The sequence below is a fragment of the Leptodactylus fuscus genome, chromosome 1, assembly GCF_031893055.1.
Source record: "Leptodactylus fuscus isolate aLepFus1 chromosome 1, aLepFus1.hap2, whole genome shotgun sequence".
Taxonomy (NCBI): domain Eukaryota; kingdom Metazoa; phylum Chordata; class Amphibia; order Anura; family Leptodactylidae; genus Leptodactylus; species Leptodactylus fuscus.
The window spans coordinates 2,865,653-2,893,529 of record NC_134265.1 but is presented as its reverse complement, the minus strand read 5'-3'; the positions used below and the strand labels follow the sequence as shown (position 1 = coordinate 2,893,529).

Sequence of the window (27,877 nt, the reverse complement as noted above, 5' to 3'; positions counted from 1 at the left end):
TGAGCCGTCACCAGTCGTGTCCTGTAACATGTGGATGGAGCTTGGACAGATAAAGTTATCCTGAGATGACATCATATCATGTGGGGTAATGTGGGGGCGGGGACAGAGGAGGGGGAAGGGTTTACGTTAGACATTGTGATCGGCCGGTCTGATAAGATGCGTCTTTAGTTTGCGTTTGAAGCTGTAGAAATTGGGAGTTACTCTGATTGTCTGGGGTAGAGCATTCCAGAGAAGTGGTGCAGCTTGGGAGAAGTCTTGTATACGAGCGGGGGAGGTTCTGATAATAGGATGGAAGTGTTAGGTCATTGAGTGAGCGGAGAGCAGGGGTTGGGCGGTAGACAGAGATGAGGGAGGAAATGTAGGGAGGTGCGGCATTATGGAGAGCCTTGTGGAAGAAATAACCCAAACTGTATGTCACATTTATTACTGTATATACCAATACCAAGAGGCTTTGAATATTAATTACAGTATTATTACATATATCTCATCACCAGTTCCTATGTACAAGAATATAACTACTATAATACTGCTGCTATGTACAAGAATATAACTACTATAATACTACTCCTATGTACAAGAATATAACTACTATAATACTGCTCCTATGTACAAGAATATAACTACTATAATACTACTCCTATGTACAAGAATATAACTACTATAATACTACTCCTATATACAAGAATATAACTACTATAATACTACTCCTATGTACAAGAATATAACTACTATAATACTACTCCTATATACAAGAATATAACTACTATAATACTACCTCCTATGTACAGGAATATAACTACTATAATACTACTCCTATGTACAAGAATATAACTACTATAATACTGCTCCTATGTACAAGAATATAACTACTATAATACTACTCCTATGTACAAGAATATAACTACTATAATACTGCTCCTATGTACAAGAATATAACTACTATAATACTACTCCTATGTACAAGAATATAACTACTATAATACTACTCCTATATACAAGAATATAACTACTATAATACTACTCCTATGTACAAGAATATAACTACTATAATACTACTCCTATATACAAGAATATAACTACTATAATACTACCTCCTATGTACAGGAATATAACTACTATAATACTACTCCTATGTACAAGAATATAACTACTATAATACAGCTCCTATGTACAGGAATATAACTACTATAATACTACTCCTATGTACAAGAATATAACTACTATAATACTACCTCCTATATACAAGAATATAACTACTATAATACTACTCCTATGTACAAGAATATAACTACTATAATACTACCTCCTATGTACAAGAATATAACTACTATAATACTGCTCCTATGTACAAGAATATAACTACTATAATACTGCTCCTATGTACAAGAATATAACTACTATAATACTACCTCCTATGTACAAGAATATAACTACTATAATACTACTCCTATGTACAAGAATATAACTACTATAATACTGCCCCCTATGTACAAGAATATAACTACTATAATACTACTCCTATGTACAAGAATATAACTACTATAATACTACCTCCTATATACAAGAATATAACTACTATAATACTGCTCCTATGTACAAGAATATAACTACTATAATACTACCTCCTATGTACAAGAATATAACTACTATAATACTACCTCCTATGTACAAGAATATAACTACTATAATACTACCTCCTATGTACAAGAATATAACTACTATAATACTACTCCTATGTACAAGAATATAACTACTATAATACTGCTCCTATATACAAGAATATAACTACTATAATACTACTCCTATATACAAGAATATAACTACTATAATACTACTCCTATGTACAAGAATATAACTACTATAATACTACCCCTATGTACAAGAATATAACTACTATAATACTACCTCCTATGTACAAGAATATAACTACTATAATACTACTCCTATGTACAAGAATATAACTACTATAATACTACCTCCTATATACAAGAATATAACTACTATAATACTGCTCCTATGTACAAGAATATAACTACTATAATACTACTCCTATGTACAAGAATATAACTACTATAATACTACTCCTATGTACAAGAATATAACTACTATAATACTGCTCCTATGTACAAGAATATAACTACTATAATACTGCTCCTATGTACAAGAATATAACTACTATAATACTGCTCCTATGTACAAGAATATAACTACTATAATACTACTCCTATGTACAAGAATATAACTACTATAATACTGCTACTATGTACAAGAATATAACTACTATAATACTACCTCCTATGTACAAGAATATAACTACTATAATACTACCTCCTATGTACAAGAATATAACTACTATAATACTGCTACTATGTACAAGAATATAACTACTATAATACTACCTCCTATATACAAGAATATAACTACTATAATACTACTCCTATATACAAGAATATAACTACTATAATACTACTCCTATGTACAAGAATATATCTACTATAATACTGCTCCTATGTACAAGAATATAACTACTATAATACTGCTCCTATGTACAAGAATATAACTACTATAATACTACCTCCTATGTACAAGAATATAATTACTATAATACTACCTCCTACGTACAAGAATATAACTACTATAATACTGCTCCTATGTACAGGGATATAACTACTATAATACTACCTCCTATGTACAAGAATATAACTACTATAATACTACTCCTATGTACAAGAATATAACTACTATAATACTACCTCCTATGTACAAGAATATAACTACTATAATACTACCTCCTATATACAAGACTATAACTACTATAATACTACTCCTATGTACAAGAATATAACTACTATAATACTACCTCCTATATACAAGAATATAACTACTATAATACTACCTCCTATGTACAAGAATATAACTACTATAATACTACTCCTATATACAAGAATATAACTACTATAATACTACTCCTATGTACAAGAATATAACTACTATAATACTACTCCTATGTACAAGAATATAACTACTATAATACTACTCCTATGTACAAGAATATAACTACTATAATACTGCTCCTATGTACAAGAATATAACTACTATAATACTACTCCTATGTACAAGAATATAACTACTATAATACTACCTCCTATGTACAAGAATATAACTACTATAATACTACTCCTATGTACAAGAATATAACTACTATAATACTGCTCCTATATACAAGAATATAACTACTATAATACTGCCCCTATGTACAAGAATATAACTACTATAATACTACCTCCTATGTACAAGAATATAACTACTATAATACTACTCCTATGTACAAGAATATAACTACTATAATACTACCTCCTATGTACAAGAATATAACTACTATAATACTACTCCTATGTACAAGAATATAACTACTATAATACTGCTCCTATGTACAAGAATATAACTACTATAATACTGCTCCTATATACAAGAATATAACTACTATAATACTGCCCCTATGTACAAGAATATAACTACTATAATACTACCTCCTATGTACAAGAATATAACTACTATAATACTACTCCTATGTACAAGAATATAACTACTATAATACTGCTCCTATGTACAAGAATATAACTACTATAATACTACTCCTATGTACAAGAATATAACTACTATAATACTACCTCCTATGTACAAGAATATAACTACTATAATACTACTCCTATGTACAAGAATATAACTACTATAATACTGCTCCTATATACAAGAATATAACTACTATAATACTGCCCCTATGTACAAGAATATAACTACTATAATACTACCTCCTATGTACAAGAATATAACTACTATAATACTGCCCCTATGTACAAGAATATAACTACTATAATACTACCTCCTATGTACAAGAATATAACTACTATAATACTGCCCCTATGTACAAGAATATAACTACTATAATACTACCTCCTATATACAAGAATATAACTACTATAATACTGCCCCTATGTACAAGAATATAACTACTATAATACTACCTCCTATGTACAAGAATATAACTACTATAATACTGCCCCTATGTACAAGAATATAACTACTATAATACTACTCCTATGTACAAGAATATAACTACTATAATACTACTCCTATGTACAAGAATATAACTACTATAATACTGCTCCTATGTACAAGAATATAACTACTATAATACTACTCTATGTACAAGAATATAACTACTATAATACTGCTCCTATATACAAGAATATAACTACTATAATACTGCCCCTATGTACAAGAATATAACTACTATAATACTACCTCCTATGTACAAGAATATAACTACTATAATACTGCTCCTATGTACAAGAATATAACTACTATAATACTACTCCTATGTACAAGAATATAACTACTATAATACTGCTCCTATATACAAGAATATAACTACTATAATACTACTCCTATGTACAAGAATATAACTACTATAATACTGCTCCTATGTACAAGAATATAACTACTATAATACTCCTATGTACAAGAATATAACTACTATAATACTACACCTATGTACAAGAATATAACTACTATAATACTACTCCTATGTACAAGAATATAACTACTATAATACTACTCCTATGTACAAGAATATAACTACTATAATACTACCTACTATGTACAAGAATATAACTACTATAATACTACCTCCTATGTACAAGAATATAACTACTATAATACTGCCCCTATGTACAAGAATATAACTACTATAATACTAGATCCTATGTACAAGAATATAACTACTATAATACTGCTCCTATGTACAAGAATATAACTACTATAATACTACTCCTATGTACAAGAATATAACTACTATAATACTACCTCCTATGTACAAGAATATAACTACTATAATACTGCTCCTATGTACAAGAATATAACTACTATAATACTACCTCCTATGTACAAGAATATAACTACTATAATACTGCTCCTATGTACAAGAATATAACTACTATAATACTACTCCTATCTACAAGAATATAACTACTATAATACTGCCCCTATGTACAAGAATATAACTACTATAATACTACTCCTATGTACAAGAATATAACTACTATAATACTGCTCCTATGTACAAGAATATAACTACTATAATACTACCTCCTATGTACAAGAATATAACTACTATAATACTGCTCCTATGTACAAGAATATAACTACTATAATACTACCTCCTATGTACAAGAATATAACTACTATAATACTACTCCTATGTACAAGAATATAACTACTATAATACTACCTCCTATGTACAAGAATATAACTACTATAATACTACCTCCTATGTACAAGAATATAACTACTATAATACTGCTCCTATATACAAGAATATAACTACTATAATACTACTCCTATGTACAAGAATATAACTACTATAATACTACTCCTATGTACAAGAATATAACTACTATAATACTACTCCTATGTACAAGAGTATAACTACTATAATACTACCTCCTATGTACAAGTATATAACTACTATAATACTACTCCTATGTACAAGAATATAACTACTATAATACTACTCCTATGTACAAGAATATAACTACTATAATACTACTCCTATGTACAAGTATATAACTACTATAATACTACTCCTATGTACAAGAATATAACTACTATAATACTACTCCTATGTACAAGAATATAACTACTATAATACTACTCCTATGTACAAGTATATAACTACTATAATACTACTCCTATGTACAAGAATATAACTACTATAATACTACCTCCTATGTACAAGAGTATAACTACTATAATACTACCTCCTATGTACAAGTATATAACTACTATAATACTACTCCTATGTACAAGAATATAACTACTATAATACTACTCCTATGTACAAGAATATAACTACTATAATACTACCTCCTATGTACAAGAGTATAACTACTATAATACTACCTCCTATGTACAAGTATATAACTACTATAATACTACTCCTATGTACAAGAATATAACTACTATAATACTACCTCCTATGTACAAGTATATAACTACTATAATACTACTCCTATGTACAAGAATATAACTACTATAATACTACTCCTATGTACAAGAATATAACTACTATAATACTACCTCCTATGTACAGGAATATAACTACTATAATACTACTCCTATGTACAAGAATATAACTACTATAATACTATCTCCTATGTACAGGAATATAACTCCTATAATACTACCCCTATGTAGAATTTGATTACACGATGACTGATGACAGTGATCTCTACAGAACAGGGTTTATTCCGTTTATTTGGAGCACTGTTAGGTTTGGGCAGTGTTACGGTATGTTAGGTGTTGGATATAATACTTCTATAATCCTTTGGCTATTATCTGCTGACTGTTTCCTTTTCTTCCTCTGGCTGTTTTTGGGTTTCTGATATTTTGGGCTTTGTCTTTGTGCAGGTAGAGTTATCAGACGGGACGTCTCACACGATCACAGACGCCTACGCGGGGAAGGAGTATATAATCCAAGTAGCAGCCAAAGACTCTGAGATTGGCACGTGGAGTGACTGGAGTGTGGCCGCTCACGCTACGCCGTGGACAGAGGAGCCCAAGTACATCACAACAGAAGCTCAGAAAACAGGTGACTCTGGGACACGGAGATTCGTGAGGTGGTCATGAGGGGCCTAAGACAGCAGAGATCCTCATATAGTGGTGTAGACCAGCAGAGGAGATCTGACCATGTGTGGTGCTTCATGTTCTATGTACAGAGAGATGGATACAAGATCATGTATGTAGGTGAGGTAGAAGAATACACAAGAACATAGACCCATCATTCAGGAGCCCCACCACCTATACTGTATATAAGGACTATATGGACATGTGATGTCGCCTTCAGATGTGAGTAGAGATGAGCCACCGCTTCAAATTGAATCAAATTTAACCAACATTTTCCAAAAGTTTTGTGTTCTTCCAAACATGAAACTTTAAGGGTCCTCTTGCATCCTCCTGGGAGATGTCATGACACTTGACCCTAGACACATGACATCACCCAGGAGGCCAGAAGAGGCCTGGACACCATGAGGAGGCCCAGGAGTGGTGAGTTTGTCTTTGTACCCCGGGCCTCCACCTATTATACCCTGTACCACAATATCATAGATTCACTTCCGGTTCTATCCAAACAAGTTCGGGCTGAAACAAGCCCAAGGGTCGACGTGTCCGAAACAAAATAAATCTATAGTGGTTCGCCAACCTCTAGGGAGTAGATGTAAGGAGATGCAGGTGATAGAGTCATGTATGTGCCGCCTAGAGTCACGTATGTAGACTATAGGCAGCACATCCTGGCAGTACATGATGTCGTAGAGTGATGGCCGCCCTGGATGTCGTAGAGTAATGGCTCCCCTGGATATCATAGAGGAATGGTAGTCCATGATGTTGTAGAGTGATGGCTGCCCAGTAGGTAGTAGAGTGATGGCCGCCCTGGATGTCGTAGAGTGATGATCACTATGGATATTGTAGAGTGATGGCCGCCCATGATCTCATAGAGTAATTACCGCCTTAGATATCATAGAGGAATGGCTGCCCTGTATGTCATAGAGTGATGGCCAACCTGGATGTAGTAGAGTGATTTGCCACCCTGGATGTCAAAGAGTGATGATCACCGTGTATTTAGTAGAGTGATGGCCGCCCTGGATTTCTTAGAGAAACGGCAGCCCATGATGTCGTAGGGTGATGGCTGCCGTGTATGTAGTAGAGTAATGGCCACTACAGATGTCGTAGAGTGATGGCCGCCCATGATGTCGTATAGTAATGGCTACCCTGTATGTAGTAGAGTAATAGCTGCCCTGGATTTCATAGAAGAATGGCCGCCCAGTATGTCGTAGACTAATGGCTGCCCTGGATGCTGTAGAAGGATGGCCACTACAGATGTCATAGAGTGATGGCTGCCCATGATGTCGAAGAATGATAGACACCCTGTATGTAGTAAACTGATGGCCACCCTTGATTTCATAGAGGAATGGCAGCCCATAATGTCCTAGAGTGATAGCCGCCCTGGATGTCCTAAAGTGATGGCTGCCCTGGATGTCCTAAAATGATAGCCATTCTGGATGTCCTAGAGTGATAGCCGTCCTGGATGTTCTAGAGTGATGGCCTTCCATGATGTCGTAGAGTGATGGCCACCCTGCATGTCCTAGAGTCATGGCCGCCCTGGATCTTCTAGAATGATGGCCGTCCTAAAGTGATGGCCACCCTGGATGTTCTAGAATGATGGCCATCTTGGATGTCCTAGAGTGATGGCCGTCCTGGACGTCCTAGAGTGATGGCCACCCTGGATGTTCTAGAATGATTGCTGTCCTAGATGTTCTATAGTAATGGTCGGACTTGGATGTCGTAGAGTGATGGCTGGCCTGGATGTCCTAAAGTGATGGCTGCCCTGGATGTTCTAGAATGATGTACGTCCTAGATGTCCTAGAGTGATGATCACTCTGGATGTTCTAGAGTGATGACCATCCTGGATGTCCTAGAGTGATTGCCGCCCTGGATGTCCTAGAGTGATGACCATCCTGGATGTCCTAGAGTAATGGCCTTCCTGGATGTCCTAGAGTGATGGCCGCCCTGGATGTCCTAGAGTGATGACCATCCTGGATGTCCTAGAGTGATGACCATCCTGGATGTCCTAGAGTGATGGCCTTCCTGGATGTCCTAGAGTGATGACCATCCTGGATGTCCTAGAGTGATGGCCTTCCTGGATGTCCTAGAGTGATGGCCGCCCTGGATGTCCTAGAGTGATGACCATCCTGGATGTCCTAGAGTGATGGCCTTCCTGGATGTCCTAGAGTGATGGCCGCCCTGGATGTCCTAGAGTGATGGCCGCCCTGGATGTCCTAGAGTGATGACCATCCTGGATGTCCTAGAGTGATGGCCTTCCTGGATGTCCTAGAGTGATGGCCGCCCTGGATGTCCTAGAGTGATGACCATCCTGGATGTCCTAGAGTGATGGCCTTCCTGGATGTCCTAGAGTGATGGCCGTCCTGGATGTTCTAGAATGATGGCCATCCTGGATGTTCTATAGCAGGGGTGGGCAATTAATTTTCCCATGGGGCCGCATAAGAAATTGAAACTATGCTAGAGGGCCGTGCCATGGCAAATTTAGCTCCACCCACTTCTACATTGACTCCGCCCATTCACAATCATCTTTCCATGTGCCCCCACAAAGTATAATCCTCCTACAGTCACCCGTACATTATATGCCCCCACATTATAATGTTCCCTTCCAACTGCCCCACAGTATTAAGTCCCTCACCTGGTGCCTCAGTATAAACTGGTGGAAACATGAAACTGGAGCAGCTGGAGGGGGACATTAAACAGTGGGGGTAGTTGGAGGGGGGAAATAAATTGACAGCTGGAGCGGGACATGAAACTGGGGGCAACTAGAGGGGGACATTAAAATCGGGAAGCTGGAAGCAGACATAAAACCGTAGGGGTAGCTGGAGGGTGACATTAAACTGGGGGCAAGTAGAGGCAGACAGGTCCCCCTACAGCTTCCTCCACAGTTTAATGCCCCCCCAGTCTAAGTGCCCTCTTCATCTACCCCCAGTTTCATGTCCCCCCCTCCATCTCTCCCCCAGTTTCATGTCCCCCCCAATTTCATGTCCCACCCCTCCATCTGCCATCTCTGCCCTAGTATAACATTCCCCTTCCATCTCTGCCCCTAGGTTGCTGAGACACACACATATAGACAGACAGACACACATATAGACAGACACACATATAGACAGACACACATATAGACAGACACACATATAGACAGGCACACATATAGACAGACCACATATAGACAGACACACATATAGACAGACACACATATAGACAGACACACATATAGACAGACACACATATAGACAGACCACATATAGACAGACCACATATAGACAGACACACATATAGACAGACACACATATAGACAGACACACACATATAGACAGGCACACATATAGACAGACACACACATATAGACAGGCACACATATAGACAGACCACACATATAGACAGACCACATATAGACAGACACACATATAGACAGACACACATATAGACAGACCACATATAGACAGACACACATATAGACAGACACACATATATAGACGCACACACACACATATAGACAGACACACACATATAGACAGACACACATATAGACAGGCACACATATAGACAGACACACATATAGACAGACACACACATATAGACAGACACACACATATAGACAGGCACACATATAGACAGACCACATATAGACAGACACACACATATAGACAGACAGACACACATATAGACAGACACACATATAGACAGACACACATATAGACAGACCACATATAGACAGGCACACATATAGACAGACACACACATATAGACAGACACACATATATAGACACACATATAGACAGACACACACATATAGACAGACACACATATAGACAGACCACATATAGACAGGCACACATATAGACAGACCACATATAGACAGGCACACATATATAGACAGACACACATATAGACAGACACACACATATAGACAGGCACACATATAGACACACACACACACACATATAGACAGACACACACATATAGACAGACACACATATATAGACACACATATAGACAGACACACATATATAGACACACATATAGACAGACACACACATATAGACAGACACACATATAGACAGACCACATATAGACAGGCACACATATAGACAGACCACATATAGACACACACACACATATAGACAGACACACACATATAGACAGGCACACATATAGACAGACACACATATATAGACACACACACACATATAGACAGACACACATATATAGACACACATATAGACAGACACACATATATAGACAGGCACACATATATAGACACACATATAGACAGACACACACATATAGACAGGCACACATATAGACAGACACACATATATAGACACACACACACATATAGACAGACACACATATATAGACACACATATAGACAGACACACACATATAGACAGGCACACATATAGACAGACACACATATATAGACACACACACACATATAGACAGACACACACATATAGACAGACACACATATAGACAGACACACATATAGACAGACACACATATATAGACACACACACACATATAGACAGGCACACATATAGACAGACACACACATATAGACAGGCACACATATAGACAGACACACATATAGACACACACATATATAGACAGACACACACATATAGACAGACAGACAGACACACACACACTCTCTCTCTCTCTCTCCTTACATCTCTCAGTACTTTATGACATGCTCCACATTTCCATCTTCAGCCAGCACTAAGACACGCCCCTAGACACGCCCCATAGACACGCCCCCTAGACAAAGCTGTGCGGGCCGGACTGAATCAGTCAGAGCGCCGGATATGGCCCGGGGGCTGGACTTTGCCCAGGTCTGTTCTAGAGTGATAGCCGCCCTGGATGTCCTAAAGTGATAGCCACGCTGCATGTCCTAAAGTGATGGCCACCCTGGATGTTCTAGAGTGATGGCCGTCCTGGATGTCCTATAGTGATGGCCATCCTGGATGTTCTAGAGTGATGGCCGTCCTGGATGTCCTATAGTGATGGCCATCCTGGATGTTCTAGAATGATGGCCGACCTAGATGTTCTATAGTAATGGTTGGCCTTGGATGTCCTAGAGTGATGGCTGGCCTGGATCTCCTAGAGCGATGGCCGTCCTTGATGTTTTAGAATAATGGACGTCCTGGATGTCCTAGAGTGATGGCCGCACTGGATGTCCTAGAATGATGGCCTCCCTAGATGTCCTAGAGTGATAGCCATCCTGGATGTCCTAGAGTGATGGCCATCCTGCATGTTCTAGAATGATGGCCATCCTGGATGTCCTAGAGTGATGGCCGCCCTGGATGTCCTAGAATGATGACCGTCCTGGATGTCCTAGAGTGATGGCCATCCTGGATGTTCTAGAGTGATGGCCGCCCTGGATGTTCTAGAGTGATGGCCATCCTGGATGTTCTAGAATGATGGCTGCCCTGGATGTCCTAGAGTGATGACCGTCCTGGATGTCCTAGAATGATGGCCATCCTGGATGTTCTAGAGTAATGGCCGCCCTAGATGTTCTAGAGTGATGGCCATCCTGGATGTTCTAGAATGATGGCCGCCCTGGATGTCCTAGAGTGATGACCGTCCTGGATGTCCTAGAGTGATGGCCGGCCTGGATGTCCTAGAGTAATGGCCGGCCTGGATGTCCTAGAGTGATGGCCGGCCTGGATGTCCTAGAGTAATGGCCGGCCTGGATGTCCTAGAGTAATGGCCGGCCTGGATGTCCTAGAGTGATGACCGCCCTGGATGTCCTAGAGTGATGGCCGCCCTGGATGTCCTAGAATGATGGCCGGCCTGGATGTCCTAGAGTGATGGCTGCCCTGGATGTCCTGTATCCTCCATTGAACAGACAGGTTGTGTGCGGCGGTGGGAACGTCTCTGGACAGATATTGTATATAATAACTCCTGCTCCCCCCGGGGCCTCCCTATGTGATCTCTGGTGACGGCCTCATAAACATTGTGTATTATATTCTAATTATTAATACTCAACATCAAAGTGATGTCTGCGCGGCGCAGGGCCCTGGTCTGCAGCCCCCTCCCCCACCAGGATATCATTACAGCCTGCACCACTGACCCCCATGTCCTGTGTATTAGAGGGTCATTACAGCCTAATGAGTAACTAATGAAACCCCTCACATAATGCAGACCAATTAACCCTCTCCTGACATGACGTGTAGGCTGAGACGTTGCAGGGTAGCGAGCGACTCCCAAGACCGCAGAGACTTCATTACCCCTCATAACAGACGGCCTCCTAATAATAATAATACATGTTATTTCTATAGCGCCAACATATTCCGCAGCGCTGTACAATTTGTAGGACTCAAATATAGAAAGATCGGTCTGTGACCGGCACAGACCGGAGGCCTCGCTGTAATTACCGGCACAGACCGGAGGCCTCGCTGTAGTGACCGGCACAGACCGGAGGCCTCGCTGTAGTGACCGGCACAGACCGGAGGCCTCGCTGTAATTACCGGCACAGACCGGAGGCCTCGCTGTAATTACCGGCACAGACCGGAGGCCTCGCTGTAGTGACCGGCACAGACCGGAGGCCTCGCTGTAGTGACCGGCACAGACCGGAGGCCTCGCTGTAGTGACCGGCACAGACCGGAGGCCTCGCTGTAGTGACCGGCACAGACCGGAGGCCTCCCTGTAGTGACCGGCACAGACCGGAGGCCTCGCTGTAGTGACCGGCACAGACCGGAGGCCTCGCTGTAATTACCGGCACAGACCGGAGGCCTCGCTGTAGTGACCGGCACAGACCGGAGGCCTCGCTGTAGTGACCGGCACAGACCGGAGGCCTCGCTGTAGTGACCGGCACAGACCGGAGGCCTCGCTGTAGTGACCGGCACAGACCGGAGGCCTCGCTGTAGTGACCGGCACAGACCGGAGGCCTCGCTGTAGTGACCGGCACAGACCGGAGGCCTCGCTGTAATTACCGGCACAGACCGGAGGCCTCGCTGTAGTGAGCGGCACAGACCGGAGGCCTCGCTGTAGTGACCGGCACAGACCGGAGGCATCGCTGTAGTGACCGGCACAGACCGGAGGCCTCGCTGTAGTGACCGGCACAGACCGGCGGCCTCGCTGTAGTGAGCGGCACAGACCGGAGGCCTCGCTGTAATTACCGGCACAGACCGGAGGCCTCGCTGTAATGACCGGCACAGACCGGAGGCCTCGCTGTAGTGACCGGCACAGACCGGCGGCCTCGCTGTAGTGACCGTCACAGACCGGAGGCCTCGCTGTAATGACCGGCACAGACCGGAGGCCTCGCTGTAGTGACCGGCACAGACCGGAGGCCTCGCTGTAGTGACCGGCACAGACCGGAGGCCTCGCTGTAGTGACCGGCACAGACCGGAGGCCTCGCTGTAGTGACCGGCACAGACCGGAGGCCTCGCTGTAGTGACCTTCACAGACCGGAGGCCTCGCTGTAGTGACCGGCACAGACCGGAGGCCTCGCTGTAGTGACCGGCACAGACCGGAGGCCTCGCTGTAGTGACCGGCACAGACCGGAGGCCTCGCTGTAATGACCGGCACAGACCGGAGGCCTCGCTGTAGTGACCGGCACAGACCGGAGGCCTCGCTGTAGTGACCGGCACAGACCGGAGGCCTCGCTGTAGTGACCGGCACAGACCGGAGGCCTCGCTGTAGTGACCGGCACAGACCGGAGGCCTCGCTGTAGTGACCGGCACAGACCGGAGGCCTCGCTGTAGTGACCGGCACAGACCGGAGGCCTCGCTGTAATGACCGGCACAGACCGGAGGCCTCGCTGTAGTGACCGGCACAGACCGGAGGCCTCGCTGTAGTGACCGGCACAGACCGGAGGCCTCGCTGTAGTGACCGGCACAGACCGGAGGCCTCGCTGTAATGACCGGCACAGACCGGAGGCCTCGCTGTAGTGACCGGCACAGACCGGAGGCCTCGCTGTAGTGACCGGCACAGACCGGAGGCCTCGCTGTAGTGACCGGCACAGACCGGAGGCCTCGCTGTAGTGACCGGCACAGACCGGAGGCCTCGCTGTAGTGACCGGCACAGACCGGAGGCCTCGCTGTAGTGACCGGCACAGACCGGAGGCCTCGCTGTAGCGTCTAGCCTGATAGATGAGCCGCTGCATTCAGAATAGATTGTAGAGGGGAGAGTTTAGTGAGGGGAAGACGGATTAGTAAGGAGTTACAGTAGTCAACGCGAGAATGAATCAGAGAGACAATAAGTGTCTTTAGTGTATCTCTGGTAAGGAAAGGGTGTATTCTGGAGATGGTTTTGAGGTGGAGGTGACATGAACGTGCGAGTGATTCAATATGAGGGGTGAAGGAAAGGTCTGCGTCACACATGACCCCGAGGCAGCGGGCCTACTGCCTAGGAGTTATAGTAAGGCCTGAGACTGCAATGGATATATCAGGGACAGATCTATTAGATGGTGGAAACAGTAGTAGCTCAGTCTTGGAGAGATTTAGTGTCAGATAGAGCGAGGACATGATATTAGAGACAGCAGAGAGACAGTCACTGGTGTTCTGTATGAGTGCAGGGGTGATGTCACGGGAAGATGTGTATAATTGGGTGTCATCAGCATAAAGATGGGACCTGAAGCCAAATCTGGCAATGGTTTGTCCAATGGGGGCTGTGTAGAGAGAAAAGAGCAGGGGGCCGAGGACCGAGCCCTGAGGAACCCCAACAGCAAGGGAAAGAGGGGAGGAAACAGAGCCCGCAAATGATAGACTGAAAGTGCGGTCTGAGAGATAAGAGGAGAACCAGGAGAGCGCAGTGTCCATGAGGCCGACTGAGCGGAGCAGAGTGAGGAGGAGATGATGGTCAACAGTGTCACAAGCTGCAGAGAGGTCCAGAAGAATAAGAAGAGAGAAGTCACCATTGGATTTAGCCATTAGGAGATCATTGGAGACTTTTGTGAGAGCCGTTTCAGTAGAGTGCAGAGCGCGGAAACCAGTTATCAGGATAGAGGAGGTGCAGATGGGACACCCGGGACACCCGACATGGGGTCACTGACAAAAGGCAAGTCAAGGCAATACATTATATAGGACAGTACAATACGGGGCCCTATATACTTACATTCCTGGCAGGGGTCGGGATCAGTAAGTGACGCCGCGACGATTGACCTGATTAGTGATTAATCTCATTGCTGATTGTTTTGAGCAGTGATTGGCCCAGACAATGATTGGTCTATGATTGGTTGGAGGTTGTTGCGACTGTTGTATAACCTCTTTCTATGAGTTGAGCATCCCATGGATAATAACCGAATTACTCTCCCTTTCAGAAACTACGACGACAATCACGACCACAACCACGACGACTTACGTGGCGCCACCAACCACCAAACCATGTGACCCAGAAACCACAGTTGGAGCAGCGGCCGTCAGAGTATCCTGGGTCTCCATATTGTTACTGGTTCCAGTTGGGATTTTGCTTATGTGGTAAGATGTGATTGTATGATGTGATTGTAAGATGTGATTGTATGATGTGATTGCGGGGTGTTATTACCGTCAGGTTACTATGGGGCTGGGGCGCAGTTATGGGAACACCCCGGCCTAGTCCTGCTGACACTGCTGATTCTGGTTACAATGTAGGAGCAGTGGTAAAGTTCTGTAAGCGGAACACAGCAACGGGTACAAGCTCTGCTGTCCAAGACATTGGAACAAACCATCAGTTGTGGGAGGTATTAGGTCAGGATTGGGTTTTCTGGTTTTGGATATAAACATGTTCCAGTTCACACTAGGCAGAGATCTAGGAATAAAATAAAAGCACAAAGTATATTGTATAGAGTATAGAGTGGACAATCCCTTTAAGAATCAGGACTTACAGGAGTCCATAGCCAAACTCCATGTATGGAAGGAACCCTCCAAAACACTAGATTATGCAATGTGCAGGAACCGAGGGGGTGGAGCATGAGACAGGAGTTCAGAGTCCAACCCCTGCAGAACCTCAGTGTCATGCTCCGCCCCCTCCACTTAAGCATAGTACAATGTATCAGTTTTTTTTCCTCTTCTCCTATTACCTCCACATGTGAAGCCATAAAATGTCATGTGATACACCACAAGCACTTCACGTGCCGCAGCGCACGTTCCCGCCATGACCTCACCCCCCCCCCTTTTGTTTTCTCGTTGCAGATTCCTTTGCCGCATTCCTACATAAAGTATTGTAATATTTTTTTCTCTATTTTGCACATGTTACGGAGGATACAACTTATTTTCATGTTATCTTCATTGGTTAAGAAATATCTCTTCTTTCTTTGGAGCAATGGACAAATCCAACCGAGAACGGAGCTCGGCGCGGTGCGGCGCCGAGAAAAACAATCAGCAAACAATGAGACTGAACCTTGATACAATGCGGAAGTATTAAAAAAAAAAAAACATGGCTGCCAAAACGACAACGGGGAGGGGCAAAGCCAACTCACAGCCGTGGGAGGAGCCACAGACTCAATAGCGAGGATCGTCATGGGATCATACAGCTATACCGCCATGCCAAAGACGCAACTGCTACGTTTCTTTCCCACCATGCTGTGCTTCCCGGGTCAATGCTCAACGCTGACGTCTTTCCCGAAATAATAAAAGCTGGAAGTCGCGCAGAACTTCCGGAATCTTCTGAGCCACAGGACGATGTCACCCAAACCCTTCACTCACCTTATTCTGCCGCTTTTTTTTTTTTTGTACATTGTAATTTTTTGGAATTTTTTGTTATCTTTAATTTGATACCACAGGGAAAAAAAAAACTCAAATTTTGTCAGTTTCCGGTGCGACGCTCCACTGGGGGAAGGGCAAGTGACAATGGCGCTGCTCCGGGCGTCCGGGATTAATGAACCTTTTTCTTATGAACTCTGAACAGTCGACCCCGTTTCATCCGAAAACTTTTCATACATTTCTGAGACTTTCTCCTCAATTTCATGGTGTCCTGGAACAAAAAAAAAATGGAGGGGGGAAGGGGGGCGGCGCTGGTCTCACTACCGCATAGAATGTCACATGACTGGAAGGGGTCAGCGGGGGTCAGCCTCTGCGGGGGGGCTCCTCACAAGGTTTTTTCTGGGATTCTTCTGTATCTTGTTGTTGAGGAGCATTTCCACCCAGCTTTGACTTGTGGACGAGGGGCGGCCGATACGGTAGGGCAGTAGAGGGGGGGCACAGGTGACCCCCAATCAGCAGAGGTCAGTGGAGCATAGAAATCATTAGTTAGCATCTAGTGCCCCAATAATAGTACAATAGACACGTCATCCAGGTCACTGAAAATTTTACCAAAATTTTAGCCATAAATTTCAATATAAATTTAATCTCTACTGGTCACAGGAAATAGAAAAATGATCCAACGTTGTCTAACAGCCTTAAAATCAGGGACCCACAAAGTCCAAACACGCCCCGAGCGCCCGCATGGACATTACAGAGCCCCATATAATTGTATGTGGTTCTTAAAGGGAGTGTCACTAGACCCCCAGCATATCACCCCGTCCCCGCAGACAGATAGAGTAGGGTCACCTGAATCAGACAGTGTTTCCCCCTTGTCAGTCCCTGCCCCCGTTCCAGAGATATTACCGTTTATAGCAATATGCAAATGAGCTCTCTGGAGCAATGGCGGAGTCCAAGGGCCAACGTGCATGGTGATATCTCGGCAATGGAGGCCGCCATTCACGAGGGGGAAACAGCGTACGGTTCAGGAGACCACCACCTATCTATCTGCAAGGTCGGGCTGATCTGTTTGGGTTCTGACAGACTCCCTTTAAGTAATGCATAAGTACCGTGCTCTGTGTGTAGTCACTGAGGTCCTGCCTCCAGTCGGGGGTGCTATCAGTCACTGACTGGGTGGATTTGTTCTTAACATCCAATGAAAAGGTGAATGTTACATAGAGAAGAGGGGGCAGAAACGTCTACGAAGCCCCTGAGATGGTGTATATGTGAATTGGGGACCGTTACCTACCAGCCGCAGTATTAGATCACAATTGGACTGATTGTGGTCGGAAAGACATGAGATGCCCTGAGGGGGGCGCTGTCTTCTGGATGGTGACTGGACTGACTTAGGGCTAGATGGAGCCACAAGGTGGGATGAAGTACGGACCGTAGCAGGAAGCCGCAGCCCCCCCCATTTACCTCTATGATGTACTTGGCAGCTCATACTCTCATTACACAGCAGGGGGCAGCAGTGAGCACAGGAGAAAGCTCCTCCCAAGTGAATATGAAATCTGTGCTCCAGCCTGAGGCATGATGAGGAAGATGTTTAGGTCGAGAATAAAGGGATTTAATAAAAACTCGTTATCTAATTTCTTTACCTTGTGACTCAGGAGGGATCCCCGCGCCGATCCGCCAAATATCACAGGAGACGAGAGTCGCCCTTTAAATATGGTCCGACCGCTGGAATGACGCTTCTACCCTCTGTGCACTAAAATACCGCGCCCCAAAAAACCTACAGATTGGAGGCTGAACCCCAGGATATATATATATATATACGGTATATACACAGTGTCATGGAGGAATCAGGTCCCCTCCCCCACACAGCAGTCACATTCAAGTCTCAGCTCTATGTCTCAGGATCACCTTAAGGTCAAGTCTCCATATAACGTAGTGATTGTTATACTCCAGTCACATCCAGAGCTGCAGGCAGGATCCTGATGACTCCCTTAGCGCCCTCTGCTGGTGCAGTGTTTGTACAGGGAAATTATAGGTAGCGATGACTGTAGGGCCGTGAGAGGCAGAAGTATGAGTGCAGCTCTGGAGGACAAAAATCTGCAGTGACTACTGGACTGAGCCCAGCCTTCTACTCACATCCAGAGCTGCAAAGGATTTGGGGGCCCCTCTATCACCTCCATAGAGGTTGTGTAAGTCAGTGAACCCCTGGTCTTGCCTATGTTGCTGAGAGGGGGCGCTCTATTATATAATGGCAGCAGGTTGCAGTATTGAGATCAGGCACCTTTAACCCCTCCCTCCCCGGGAACACCCATATTTTGTAAAGCAGCTCCGCCCCCTCGTGGGTTCAGTATTTAATAAAGTTGATGCTAGTATTAAAAAGAGAAAAACGTTAAGAAAAAAAAATCAGGAGAGAAAAACTTCCCTTCCCTTCCCTTCCTCCTTGGTTTTACCTTCTTTTGTCCTTCCTTCACCTCCATTTTTCTTCTTTCTTTCCCTTCTCCCTCCTTTCCACTTTCCTTTCATCCCTCCTTCCTCTCCACCTTCCATTTATCCTTCTTTCCTTTCCTCCTTCCTTCTATCCATCCTTCCTCCCTTTTCTCTTAATGTAGATTGTGAGCCCTCCACCCCCACATGCAGCTCACAATGTACATTTTCCCTATCAGTATGTCTTTGGAATATGGGATGGAAATCCATGCAAACACGGGGAGAACATACAAGCTACAGGCAGATGGTTTTTTGCCCTTGGTGGGATTTGAACACCAGGACTCCAGCACTGCAAGGCTGTAGTGCTAACCACTGAGCCACCATGTGGCCATACTTCCCTCCTCCCTTTCTCTCCTCCTTCCTTCCCTCCCGCCTTCCTTCTGGCCCTCCTTCCCTCCCTCCCTCCCTCTCCTTCCTTCCCTCCCTCCTTCCGTCCCCCCTCCCTCCTTCCCTCCCTCCTTCCCTCCCTCCTTTCTTCCTCTCCTTCCATCCCTCCCTCCTTCCTCTCTTTCCTTCCCTCCCTCCTTCCTCTCTTTCCCTCCCTCCCTCCTTCCGTCCCTCCCTCCCTCCTTCCGTCCCTCCCTCCTTCCTTCCCTCCCTTCCTCCCTCCTTCCGTCCCTCCCTCCTTCCGTCCTTCCCTCCTTCCGTCCCTCCCTCCTTCCGTCCCTCCCTCCTTCCTTCCTCTCCTTCCTCCCTCCTTCCTTCCTTCCTCTCCTTCCCTCCTTCCTTCCGTCCCTCCCTCCTTCCTTCCTCTCCTTCCCTCCCTCTTTCCATCCCTCCCTCCTTCCTTCCTTTCTTCCCTCCCTCCTTCCTTCCTTCCCTCCCTCCTTCCTTCCGTCCCTCCCTCCTTCCCTCCCTCTTTCCATCCCTCCCTCCTTCCGTCCCTCCTTCCTTCCCTCCCTCCTTCCGTCCCTCCCTCCTTTTTATAGCTGTATATAAACAGAGGTTGTTCATTCAATGTGCCCATTTCATGACGTGCGCTCCTCCTCCTCCTCCGCCGCTGCTGCCGCCGCCTCCTCGTCTTCTGCACAGGGGTCTGCTGGGCTGCAGGTGCACAGAGGGGCCACTGGCTTCATGGTGGCAGTGCTGAGTTACTGTAAGTCATCCATATGAAACGCCCTGTTTAACTCTTCACTGCCCTTTGTGCTTTCCATTTTCTGGCACAACTATCCTGTGTGTCCTAGATGTGCAGGACTCTTTGTAGCGGCATTACCAGGACTCCTGTCTGTAGCATCCTAAGTGTCAGGACTGTCAGTGCAGGTAAAACGAGGAGAATAGCGGCAGCCATGTCAGTACAAGGTGCGGAGACGGAGCCACACGTGTGATGTCAGGCTGGGACACGCAGGATAGTTGTGGTGACTGCAGCTGACTGGGAAGGAGGACAGGAAAGGGTTAACATAGGCAATCCTGTCCTTGAGAAGAGCGAGAAGAAGTGCAACACAATTGTGCTGAGATACCCAGTGCGAGCTGTGACTTGTATATGACCGTCTGCACCGAGGTGGTCACAGCCCCGCCCCTTCTATTACCTGTATGGATCACACATTGATCTGACCGGATGATGACTGAGCCACGTGTGCCGCCATGGCTATCGCATGAACTCTTCCGTCCCGTCATGGATATCCCAGACAGCTCCTGATGTCAGTGGCTGTCACTGGAGCAGAACAATAGCCAGCTGTGCCGCATAGGAGCCACCGGACAATGAGGAGTCAGTGTGATAAGACGTTGGCATCACAGCTCAGAGGATTGGACTTATGTTATATCTTTACAGCTCAGTCCTTCACCATCCTCCATCTGTGCCCCCTCCGCTAACCATCTGCACCCGTCATTGGCTCCTCCCCCTACCAGTCATCATCTGCCCCCTCTCCACCCAACACCTGCCCCTCCTTCACTTGTCCCCTGTCCCCTCTCCACCCATCCAATGCCCCCCTCCCACCTCTCTACCCATCATCTGCCCCCTCCTGTGTCTCCCCTCCACCTCTTATCTGCCCCCTCCATACATCATCTACCCTCCTCCTCCTCCTCTGCCATCCACCTGCCCCTCCCCCCATAGTTGTCTCAGTAAGGTTCTGTTTTCCCGGCAGCTCTTCTGCTTTCTGTCACTTTTGCCGGATTTCCCGGTGTTTGGTGTTTGTCGGGCCGGTGTAATTGGCGCAGACACAACAGATGGGGAGGAATCAGATTATTAGATTGGATCGGACGTCGTCACGCGAGGCAGATTACCCAGAGTCGTGGTAACAGAGAAGAGACGCGACTGCGACATTGTTAACAGCCCAATTCTAGGCGGAGGCTTAAAGGGCAACTCCATAATATCCGGGCTCTGCTCCTTACCAGGACGGATGTGATAATAATCCGCAGAACACAAATAGTCACTCGTGCGGGCGGCGATCACCGGGGACTGGGAGGTTTGGAACTGAAAGGTCCTGGAGGTCCCTGAACATTATAAGAGTCCATTCACACAAGACGGGTCCAACCTTAAATCAGAAGGAGAATTTCCTGGATTCTGCCACATCAAAAAAAAACAAAACACCCAAGTTGGGGCATTTTTGTACCAGAATTCAAAGGGTAATGGCAGGATCGCAAAGAGTGAAAGTCAGCAGTGTAATGGAAGCCGCTGGAGATAGAAAAATACAATCTGGGGAATTTTTGCATCTCACGGTGAGGTTTGGTGTTTTTTTTACGTAGGTGAATCTGCTGCGAGTGCGTCCCGTGCGGAGCCGCCTAATATTCTATGTCTGATATGTGATGTATAAGGGGAAAAATATTGTAGCACTAATGTCATAGGGGGCGACAAGAGAAGAAGGTGGCCGGCGGGATTGGCATCCATTGAGTTCCCACACTGCTCTGGAGAAGTAATGAGCAAGTGTCTTGTAAGATTAAGGAAATCCTGGCAAGGTGGGGGGGAGAGAGCTGGCGTGAGGATGAAGCCCTGGCTATGGGTGGGTGCAGTACTGGTAGGGGGTAGTTAAAGGGTTCCTGGAGAGTGGAGTCTTGGTGGGGTGGGGTTTATTGCTGGCAAGAGCGGATGCCAGAGTGTTGGCGGGGGGGAATTGGAGTGCTGGCTGGGGAGGGGGGGTCCTGGCAGGGTGGTGGAGTGCTGGTGGGCGAGTAGTGGAGTGCTGGGGGGTTCCTGTAGTCCTGGCGGGGTGGTGGAGTGCTGGTGGGTGGGTAGTGGAGTGCTGGGGGGGTAAGGGAGTGCTAGGGGGTTCCTGGAGTCCTGGCAGAAGGTGGTGGAGTGCTGGTGGGTGTGTAGTGGAGTGTTGGGGAGTTCCTGGAGTCCTGGCAGGGTGATGGAGCGCTGGTGGGTAGTGAAGTGCTAGGAGGTTCCTGGAGTCCTGGCAGAAGGTGGTGGAGTGCTGGTGTGTAGTGGAGTGCTGGGGGGTTCCTGGAGTCCTGGCAGAAGGTGGTGGAGTGCTGGTGGGTGGGTAGTGGAGTGCTGGGGGGTTCCTGGAGTCCTGGCAGAAGGTGGTGGAGTGCTGGTGGGTGGTTAGTGGAGTGCTGGGGGGTTCCTGGAGTCCTGGCGGGGTGGTGGGTGCTGGTGGGTGGGTAGTGGAGTGCTGGGGGGTTCCTGGAGTCCTGGCGGGGTGGTGGAGTGCTGGTGGATGGGTAGTGGAGTGCTTGGGGGTTCCTGGAGTCCTGGCGGGGTGGTGGAGTGCTGGTGGGTAAGTAGTGGAGTGCTTGAGGGTCCCTGGAGTTCTGACATAAGGTGGTGGAGCACTGGTGGGTGGGTAGTGGAGTGCTGGGGGTTCCTGGAGTCCTGGCAGGGTGGTGGAGTGCTGGTGGGTGCATAGTAGAGTGCTGGGGGGTTCCTGTAGTCCTTGCGGGGTGGTGGAGTGCTGGTGGGTGGGTTATGGAGTGCTGGGGGGTTACTGGAGTCCTGGCGGGGTGGTGCAATGCTGGTGGGTGGGTAGTGGAGTGCTGGGGGGGTTCCTGGAGTCCTGCTGGAGTGCTGGTGGGTGGGTAGTGGAGTGCTGGGGGGTTCCTGGAGTCCTGACAGAGTGCTGGAGTGCTGGTGGGTGCATAGTAGAGTGCTGGGGAGTTCCTGGAGTCCTGGGGGGGGGGTGGAGTGCTGGTGGGCGGATAGTGGAGTGCTGGGGGGTTCCTGGAGTCCTAGCGGGGTGGTGCAGTGCTGGTGGGTGGGTAGTGGAGTGCTGGGAGGTTGCTGGAGTCCTGGCGGGGTGGTGGAGTGCTGGTGAGGGGACATTGTCCCTTGTTGGTGTGATGTTTATCTAATGGCATACGTGATCGATTCTATTATTTATACGTCAGTTTCCGCAGCCGGAGAGCTCAGTAAACACTTGGTGATGGATGGAGAGGAGACGGTAATGGAGGTCTGAGCTGGGTAATGATGTGGGGGCCACACGCAGGCTGCTCCCCCCGCCCTTCCTGCACTCAGCACATTAATATGGGATTTCCTCTATAAATACACATCCTCCTCCTCCTCCTCCTCCTCCACTGGACGGCACTGACTACTTCTCACCAGCAGGGTCGTGTGTTATGGATCTTCTATGTCGGAGATGTTGACTTCAATGCTTTGCCGTGAAATTTTTGGGGATTCAGTGGCTGCAGTCCATATGTTGGGTCCAGCCCCGTCCTACATGAGACCAAACTACATGAAACCACATGAGGCGGCCATGAGATCATCTGCCCTGAATAAAGTCCAAAAACCATCCTGACAAGTTCCGCCAAGTGTCCACTGTATACTCCAAAAACGTGTCACTAGTCCCAGGATCCAGCTGCTGGCTTGTGCAGGAATGTCCCACATGTGGCCAGGTGTCTACAACATGTCCTCTGAGCTCCTCACAAGTGGACCAGGAGACTATGGTCACTTCTGTATCTTCATGTGATGTAGTTGTACCGGCTGAGGTCAGGAGATGGGCGAAGCCAATATTCCAAATTGGTTTCTAACAAAACCGAATATCTTATTATCCTGTGGGGTCTCTGCAGACCTCGGAGTATACTAGGTGGAGGTCCGGGGGAGGTGACAACGATAAAAAAAACAATCTCTATTCAAGTCCCCTCACCTCTATTTGACCTCCTCGTGGCTTCTGGTGCTCTCCTGGTGATGTATGACACTCAGCGTGCCCATGTGACTGCTGGAAGCCCAATCACAGGAGAGTGCCAGACATCACCGGGGAGACCGACCGACTTCACCGAGGAGAGCACTTCAATCAGACGTCACCGAGGAGAGTGCTAGAACCAGACATCACCAAGAAGAGGGCTACAAGCAGGCGTCACAGAGGAGAGCGCTACAATCAGACATTACCGAGGAGAGCACTACAACCAGATGTTACTGAGGAGAGTGCTACAATCAGACATGACCGAAAAGAGCGCTACGACCAGACGTTACCAAGGAGAGCGCTACGACCAGACGTTATCAAGGAGAGCGCTACGACCAGACGTTATCGAGGAGAGCGCTACGACCAGACGTTATCGAAGAGAGCGCTACAGCCAGACGTTACCGAGGAGAGCGCTACAATCAGACGTCACCGAGGAGAGCGCTACAACCAGAGGTTACCAAGGAGAGCGCTACAATCAGACGTCACCGAGGAGAGTGCTACAATCACATATCACTGAGGAGACCGACCGACTCCACCGAGGAGAGCACTTCAATCAGATGTCACTGAGGAGAGCGCTACAACCAGAAGTTACCAAGGAGAGCGCTACAATGAGATGTCACCGAGGAGAGCGCTACAGCCAGACGTTATCGAGGAGAGCGCTACAGCCAGACGTTATCGAGGAGAGCGCTACAACCAGACGTTATAGAGGAGAGCGCTACAATTAGACGTTACTGAGGAGAGCGCTACAACCAGACGTTATCGAGGAGAGTGCTACAACCAGACGTTATCGAGGAGAGTGCTACAACCAGACGTTATCGAGGAGAGCACTACAATCAGACGTTATCGAGGAGAGCGCTACAATCAGACGTTACGGAAGAGAGCGCTACAACTAGATGTTATCGAGGAGAGCACTACAATCAGACGTCACCGAGGAGAGCGCTACAACCAGACGATACCGAGGAGAGCGCTACAGCCAGACGTCACCGAGGAGAGCGCTACAACCAGACGATACCGAGGAGAGCGCTACAACCAGACGATACTGAGGAGAGCGCTACAGCCAGACGATACCGAGGAGAGCGCTACAGCCAGACATCACCGAGGAGAGCGCTACAACCAGACATCACCGAGGAGAGCGCTACAGCCAGACGATACCGAGGAGAGCGCTACAGCCAGACGATACCGAGGAGAGCGCTACAGCCAGACGATACCGAGGAGAGCGCTACAGCCAGACATCACCGAGGAGAGCGCTACAGCCAGACATCACCGAGGAGAGCGCTACAGCCAGACGATACCGAGGAGAGCGCTACAGCCAGACGATACCGAGGAGAGCGCTACAGCCAGACATCACCGAGGAGAGCGCTACAACCAGACATCACTGGGGAGAGCGCTACAACCAGACGATACCGAGGAGAGCGCTACAACCAGACGATACCGAGGAGAGCGCTACAACCAGACGATACCGAGGAGAGCGCTACAACCAGACGATACCGAGGAGAGCGCTACAACCAGACGATACCGAGGAGAGCGCTACAGCCAGACGTCTCCTGCACCTGCTCCGTCCTGTAGATTTCACACCACCAGCTGCTCAGTAGACCACCACCATTGATACCACGGTTACCACTACCCAATGAGGGCTCATTTTTGGACACTTCTCAGCCTTCTCACTCCAGTGCCCTCTGTATAGACACCCTCAGACATCAGACAGGTGTAAAGTCCCCTCCAGTTTGGTCTCCTGTACCCGGCTGGTCACATCCCATAGACTTACCTGTCGCTGTGACATTACTTCGTTGTGTTTGCCTTAGAGATCCAGAAAGAGGTTACAGAGGTCCCCAGGGGCCCCCCCGAGGGTCAGACAGCACATGAATGGATGATTATGTAGATAATCTGTTTTCCCTTAGTCCCAACAGCAGCACAATACGGGGAGATGACAAGTAAGCCCCTAGGGCGGGTTTTGTCGCTCAACCGAGCTTAGTACCGCACGCCCGAAGGCTTCTGCAGAACGGCTACATAATCTGTAGTGTTTGGTGGAGTGGAGTTTGAGGACCATGCGGCAGCGGCGCAGATCTGCTCGAGGGGTAAAGCCCGCTTCTCGGCCCATGGGGTCACCACCGACCTCGTAGAATGTGCTCTCAGGAAGGCAGGTGGAGGCAGACCCTGAGCTGTTCTAATCACCTCCCTCACCCACCTGTATATGGTGGGTTTAGACGCCTTGAGGCCCCTCTGTCTTCCTACAAAGTTGACAAGGAGGTTTTCCGCTCTTCTGAAGGAGCGAGTGCGCTCTATATAGATCCTCAGACATCTGGATAAATCCAAGGCATGGATCTGATTTCATCCACTGAAGACGGAGACGGGTGGAAGACCGGTAACAAAACCAACTGCTCCATGTTGGAAATAGAAGGTACCTTAGGCCTAAATCCAGGGAGGTATCTGAGCTGGACTCTATCCTCGAAGAAGATGGTGTACGGTCCTTCGGAGGAGAATGCCTGTAACTCACCTAACCTCTTGGCCGATGTTATGGCCAGGAGGAAACTGTTTTAAAGGTGAGGAACTTCAGCTCTGCGTCTTCTAGAGGCTCGAAAGGGTCTTCACATAGTGCTGTCAGGACTGTACTGAGGTCCCATTTGTGGACGCGAGCAGTGACTGCTGGTCTCAACCTCCCAGTACCCTGTAAAAAGGTTCTTATAAGAGAGTATTGAGATAAACGCCTCCCCAGATAGGCGGACAAAGCGACTACGTGTACCTTCAGGGTAGCAACAGAGAGCCCCTCGTCTAGCCCGTCCTGAAGGAAGTCCAGGATCGCCTCCACTGAGGGATCCGAGGAGTCCACCTCCTGGCACCAGGAATTAAATAGATTACCGATCCTGTGGTAATTTTTGTTAGTTGATCCCGCCCGGGCACATGTAAGCGTCTTCAGGATAGCTCTTGAGAGTCCGCTAGTCCTCAATAGGGACTGGTCAACCTCCTGGCTGTCAGGTTGAGTCTCCTCAGATCCTGGCAGGCCAGCTGTCCTTGAGTTACCAGGTCTGGGAGAGGGGGAAGCCTCCA

The 27,877-nt window shown here is 46.7% G+C and overlaps 1 protein-coding gene across 5 annotated transcripts in view; it reads left to right on the top strand.

Moving 5' to 3' along the window:
- Positions 1-17,591, top strand: part of CNTFR (ciliary neurotrophic factor receptor) — a 425,728-nt gene extending 408,137 nt beyond the window's left edge. For 3 of the 5 annotated variants that reach the window (XM_075267223.1, XM_075267215.1, XM_075267233.1), the window contains 2 exons: positions 6,469-6,649; positions 15,941-16,101. In XM_075267223.1, coding sequence (XP_075123324.1) covers positions 6,469-6,649; positions 15,941-16,101 — 342 coding nt within the window. Of the gene's footprint in view, positions 1-6,468; positions 6,650-15,940; positions 16,102-16,790 lie in introns of those variants that run through there. The other 2 variants (XM_075267249.1, XM_075267240.1) reach the window with 1 other exon arrangement.
- The last annotated feature ends 10,286 nt before the right edge of the window (positions 17,592-27,877 follow it).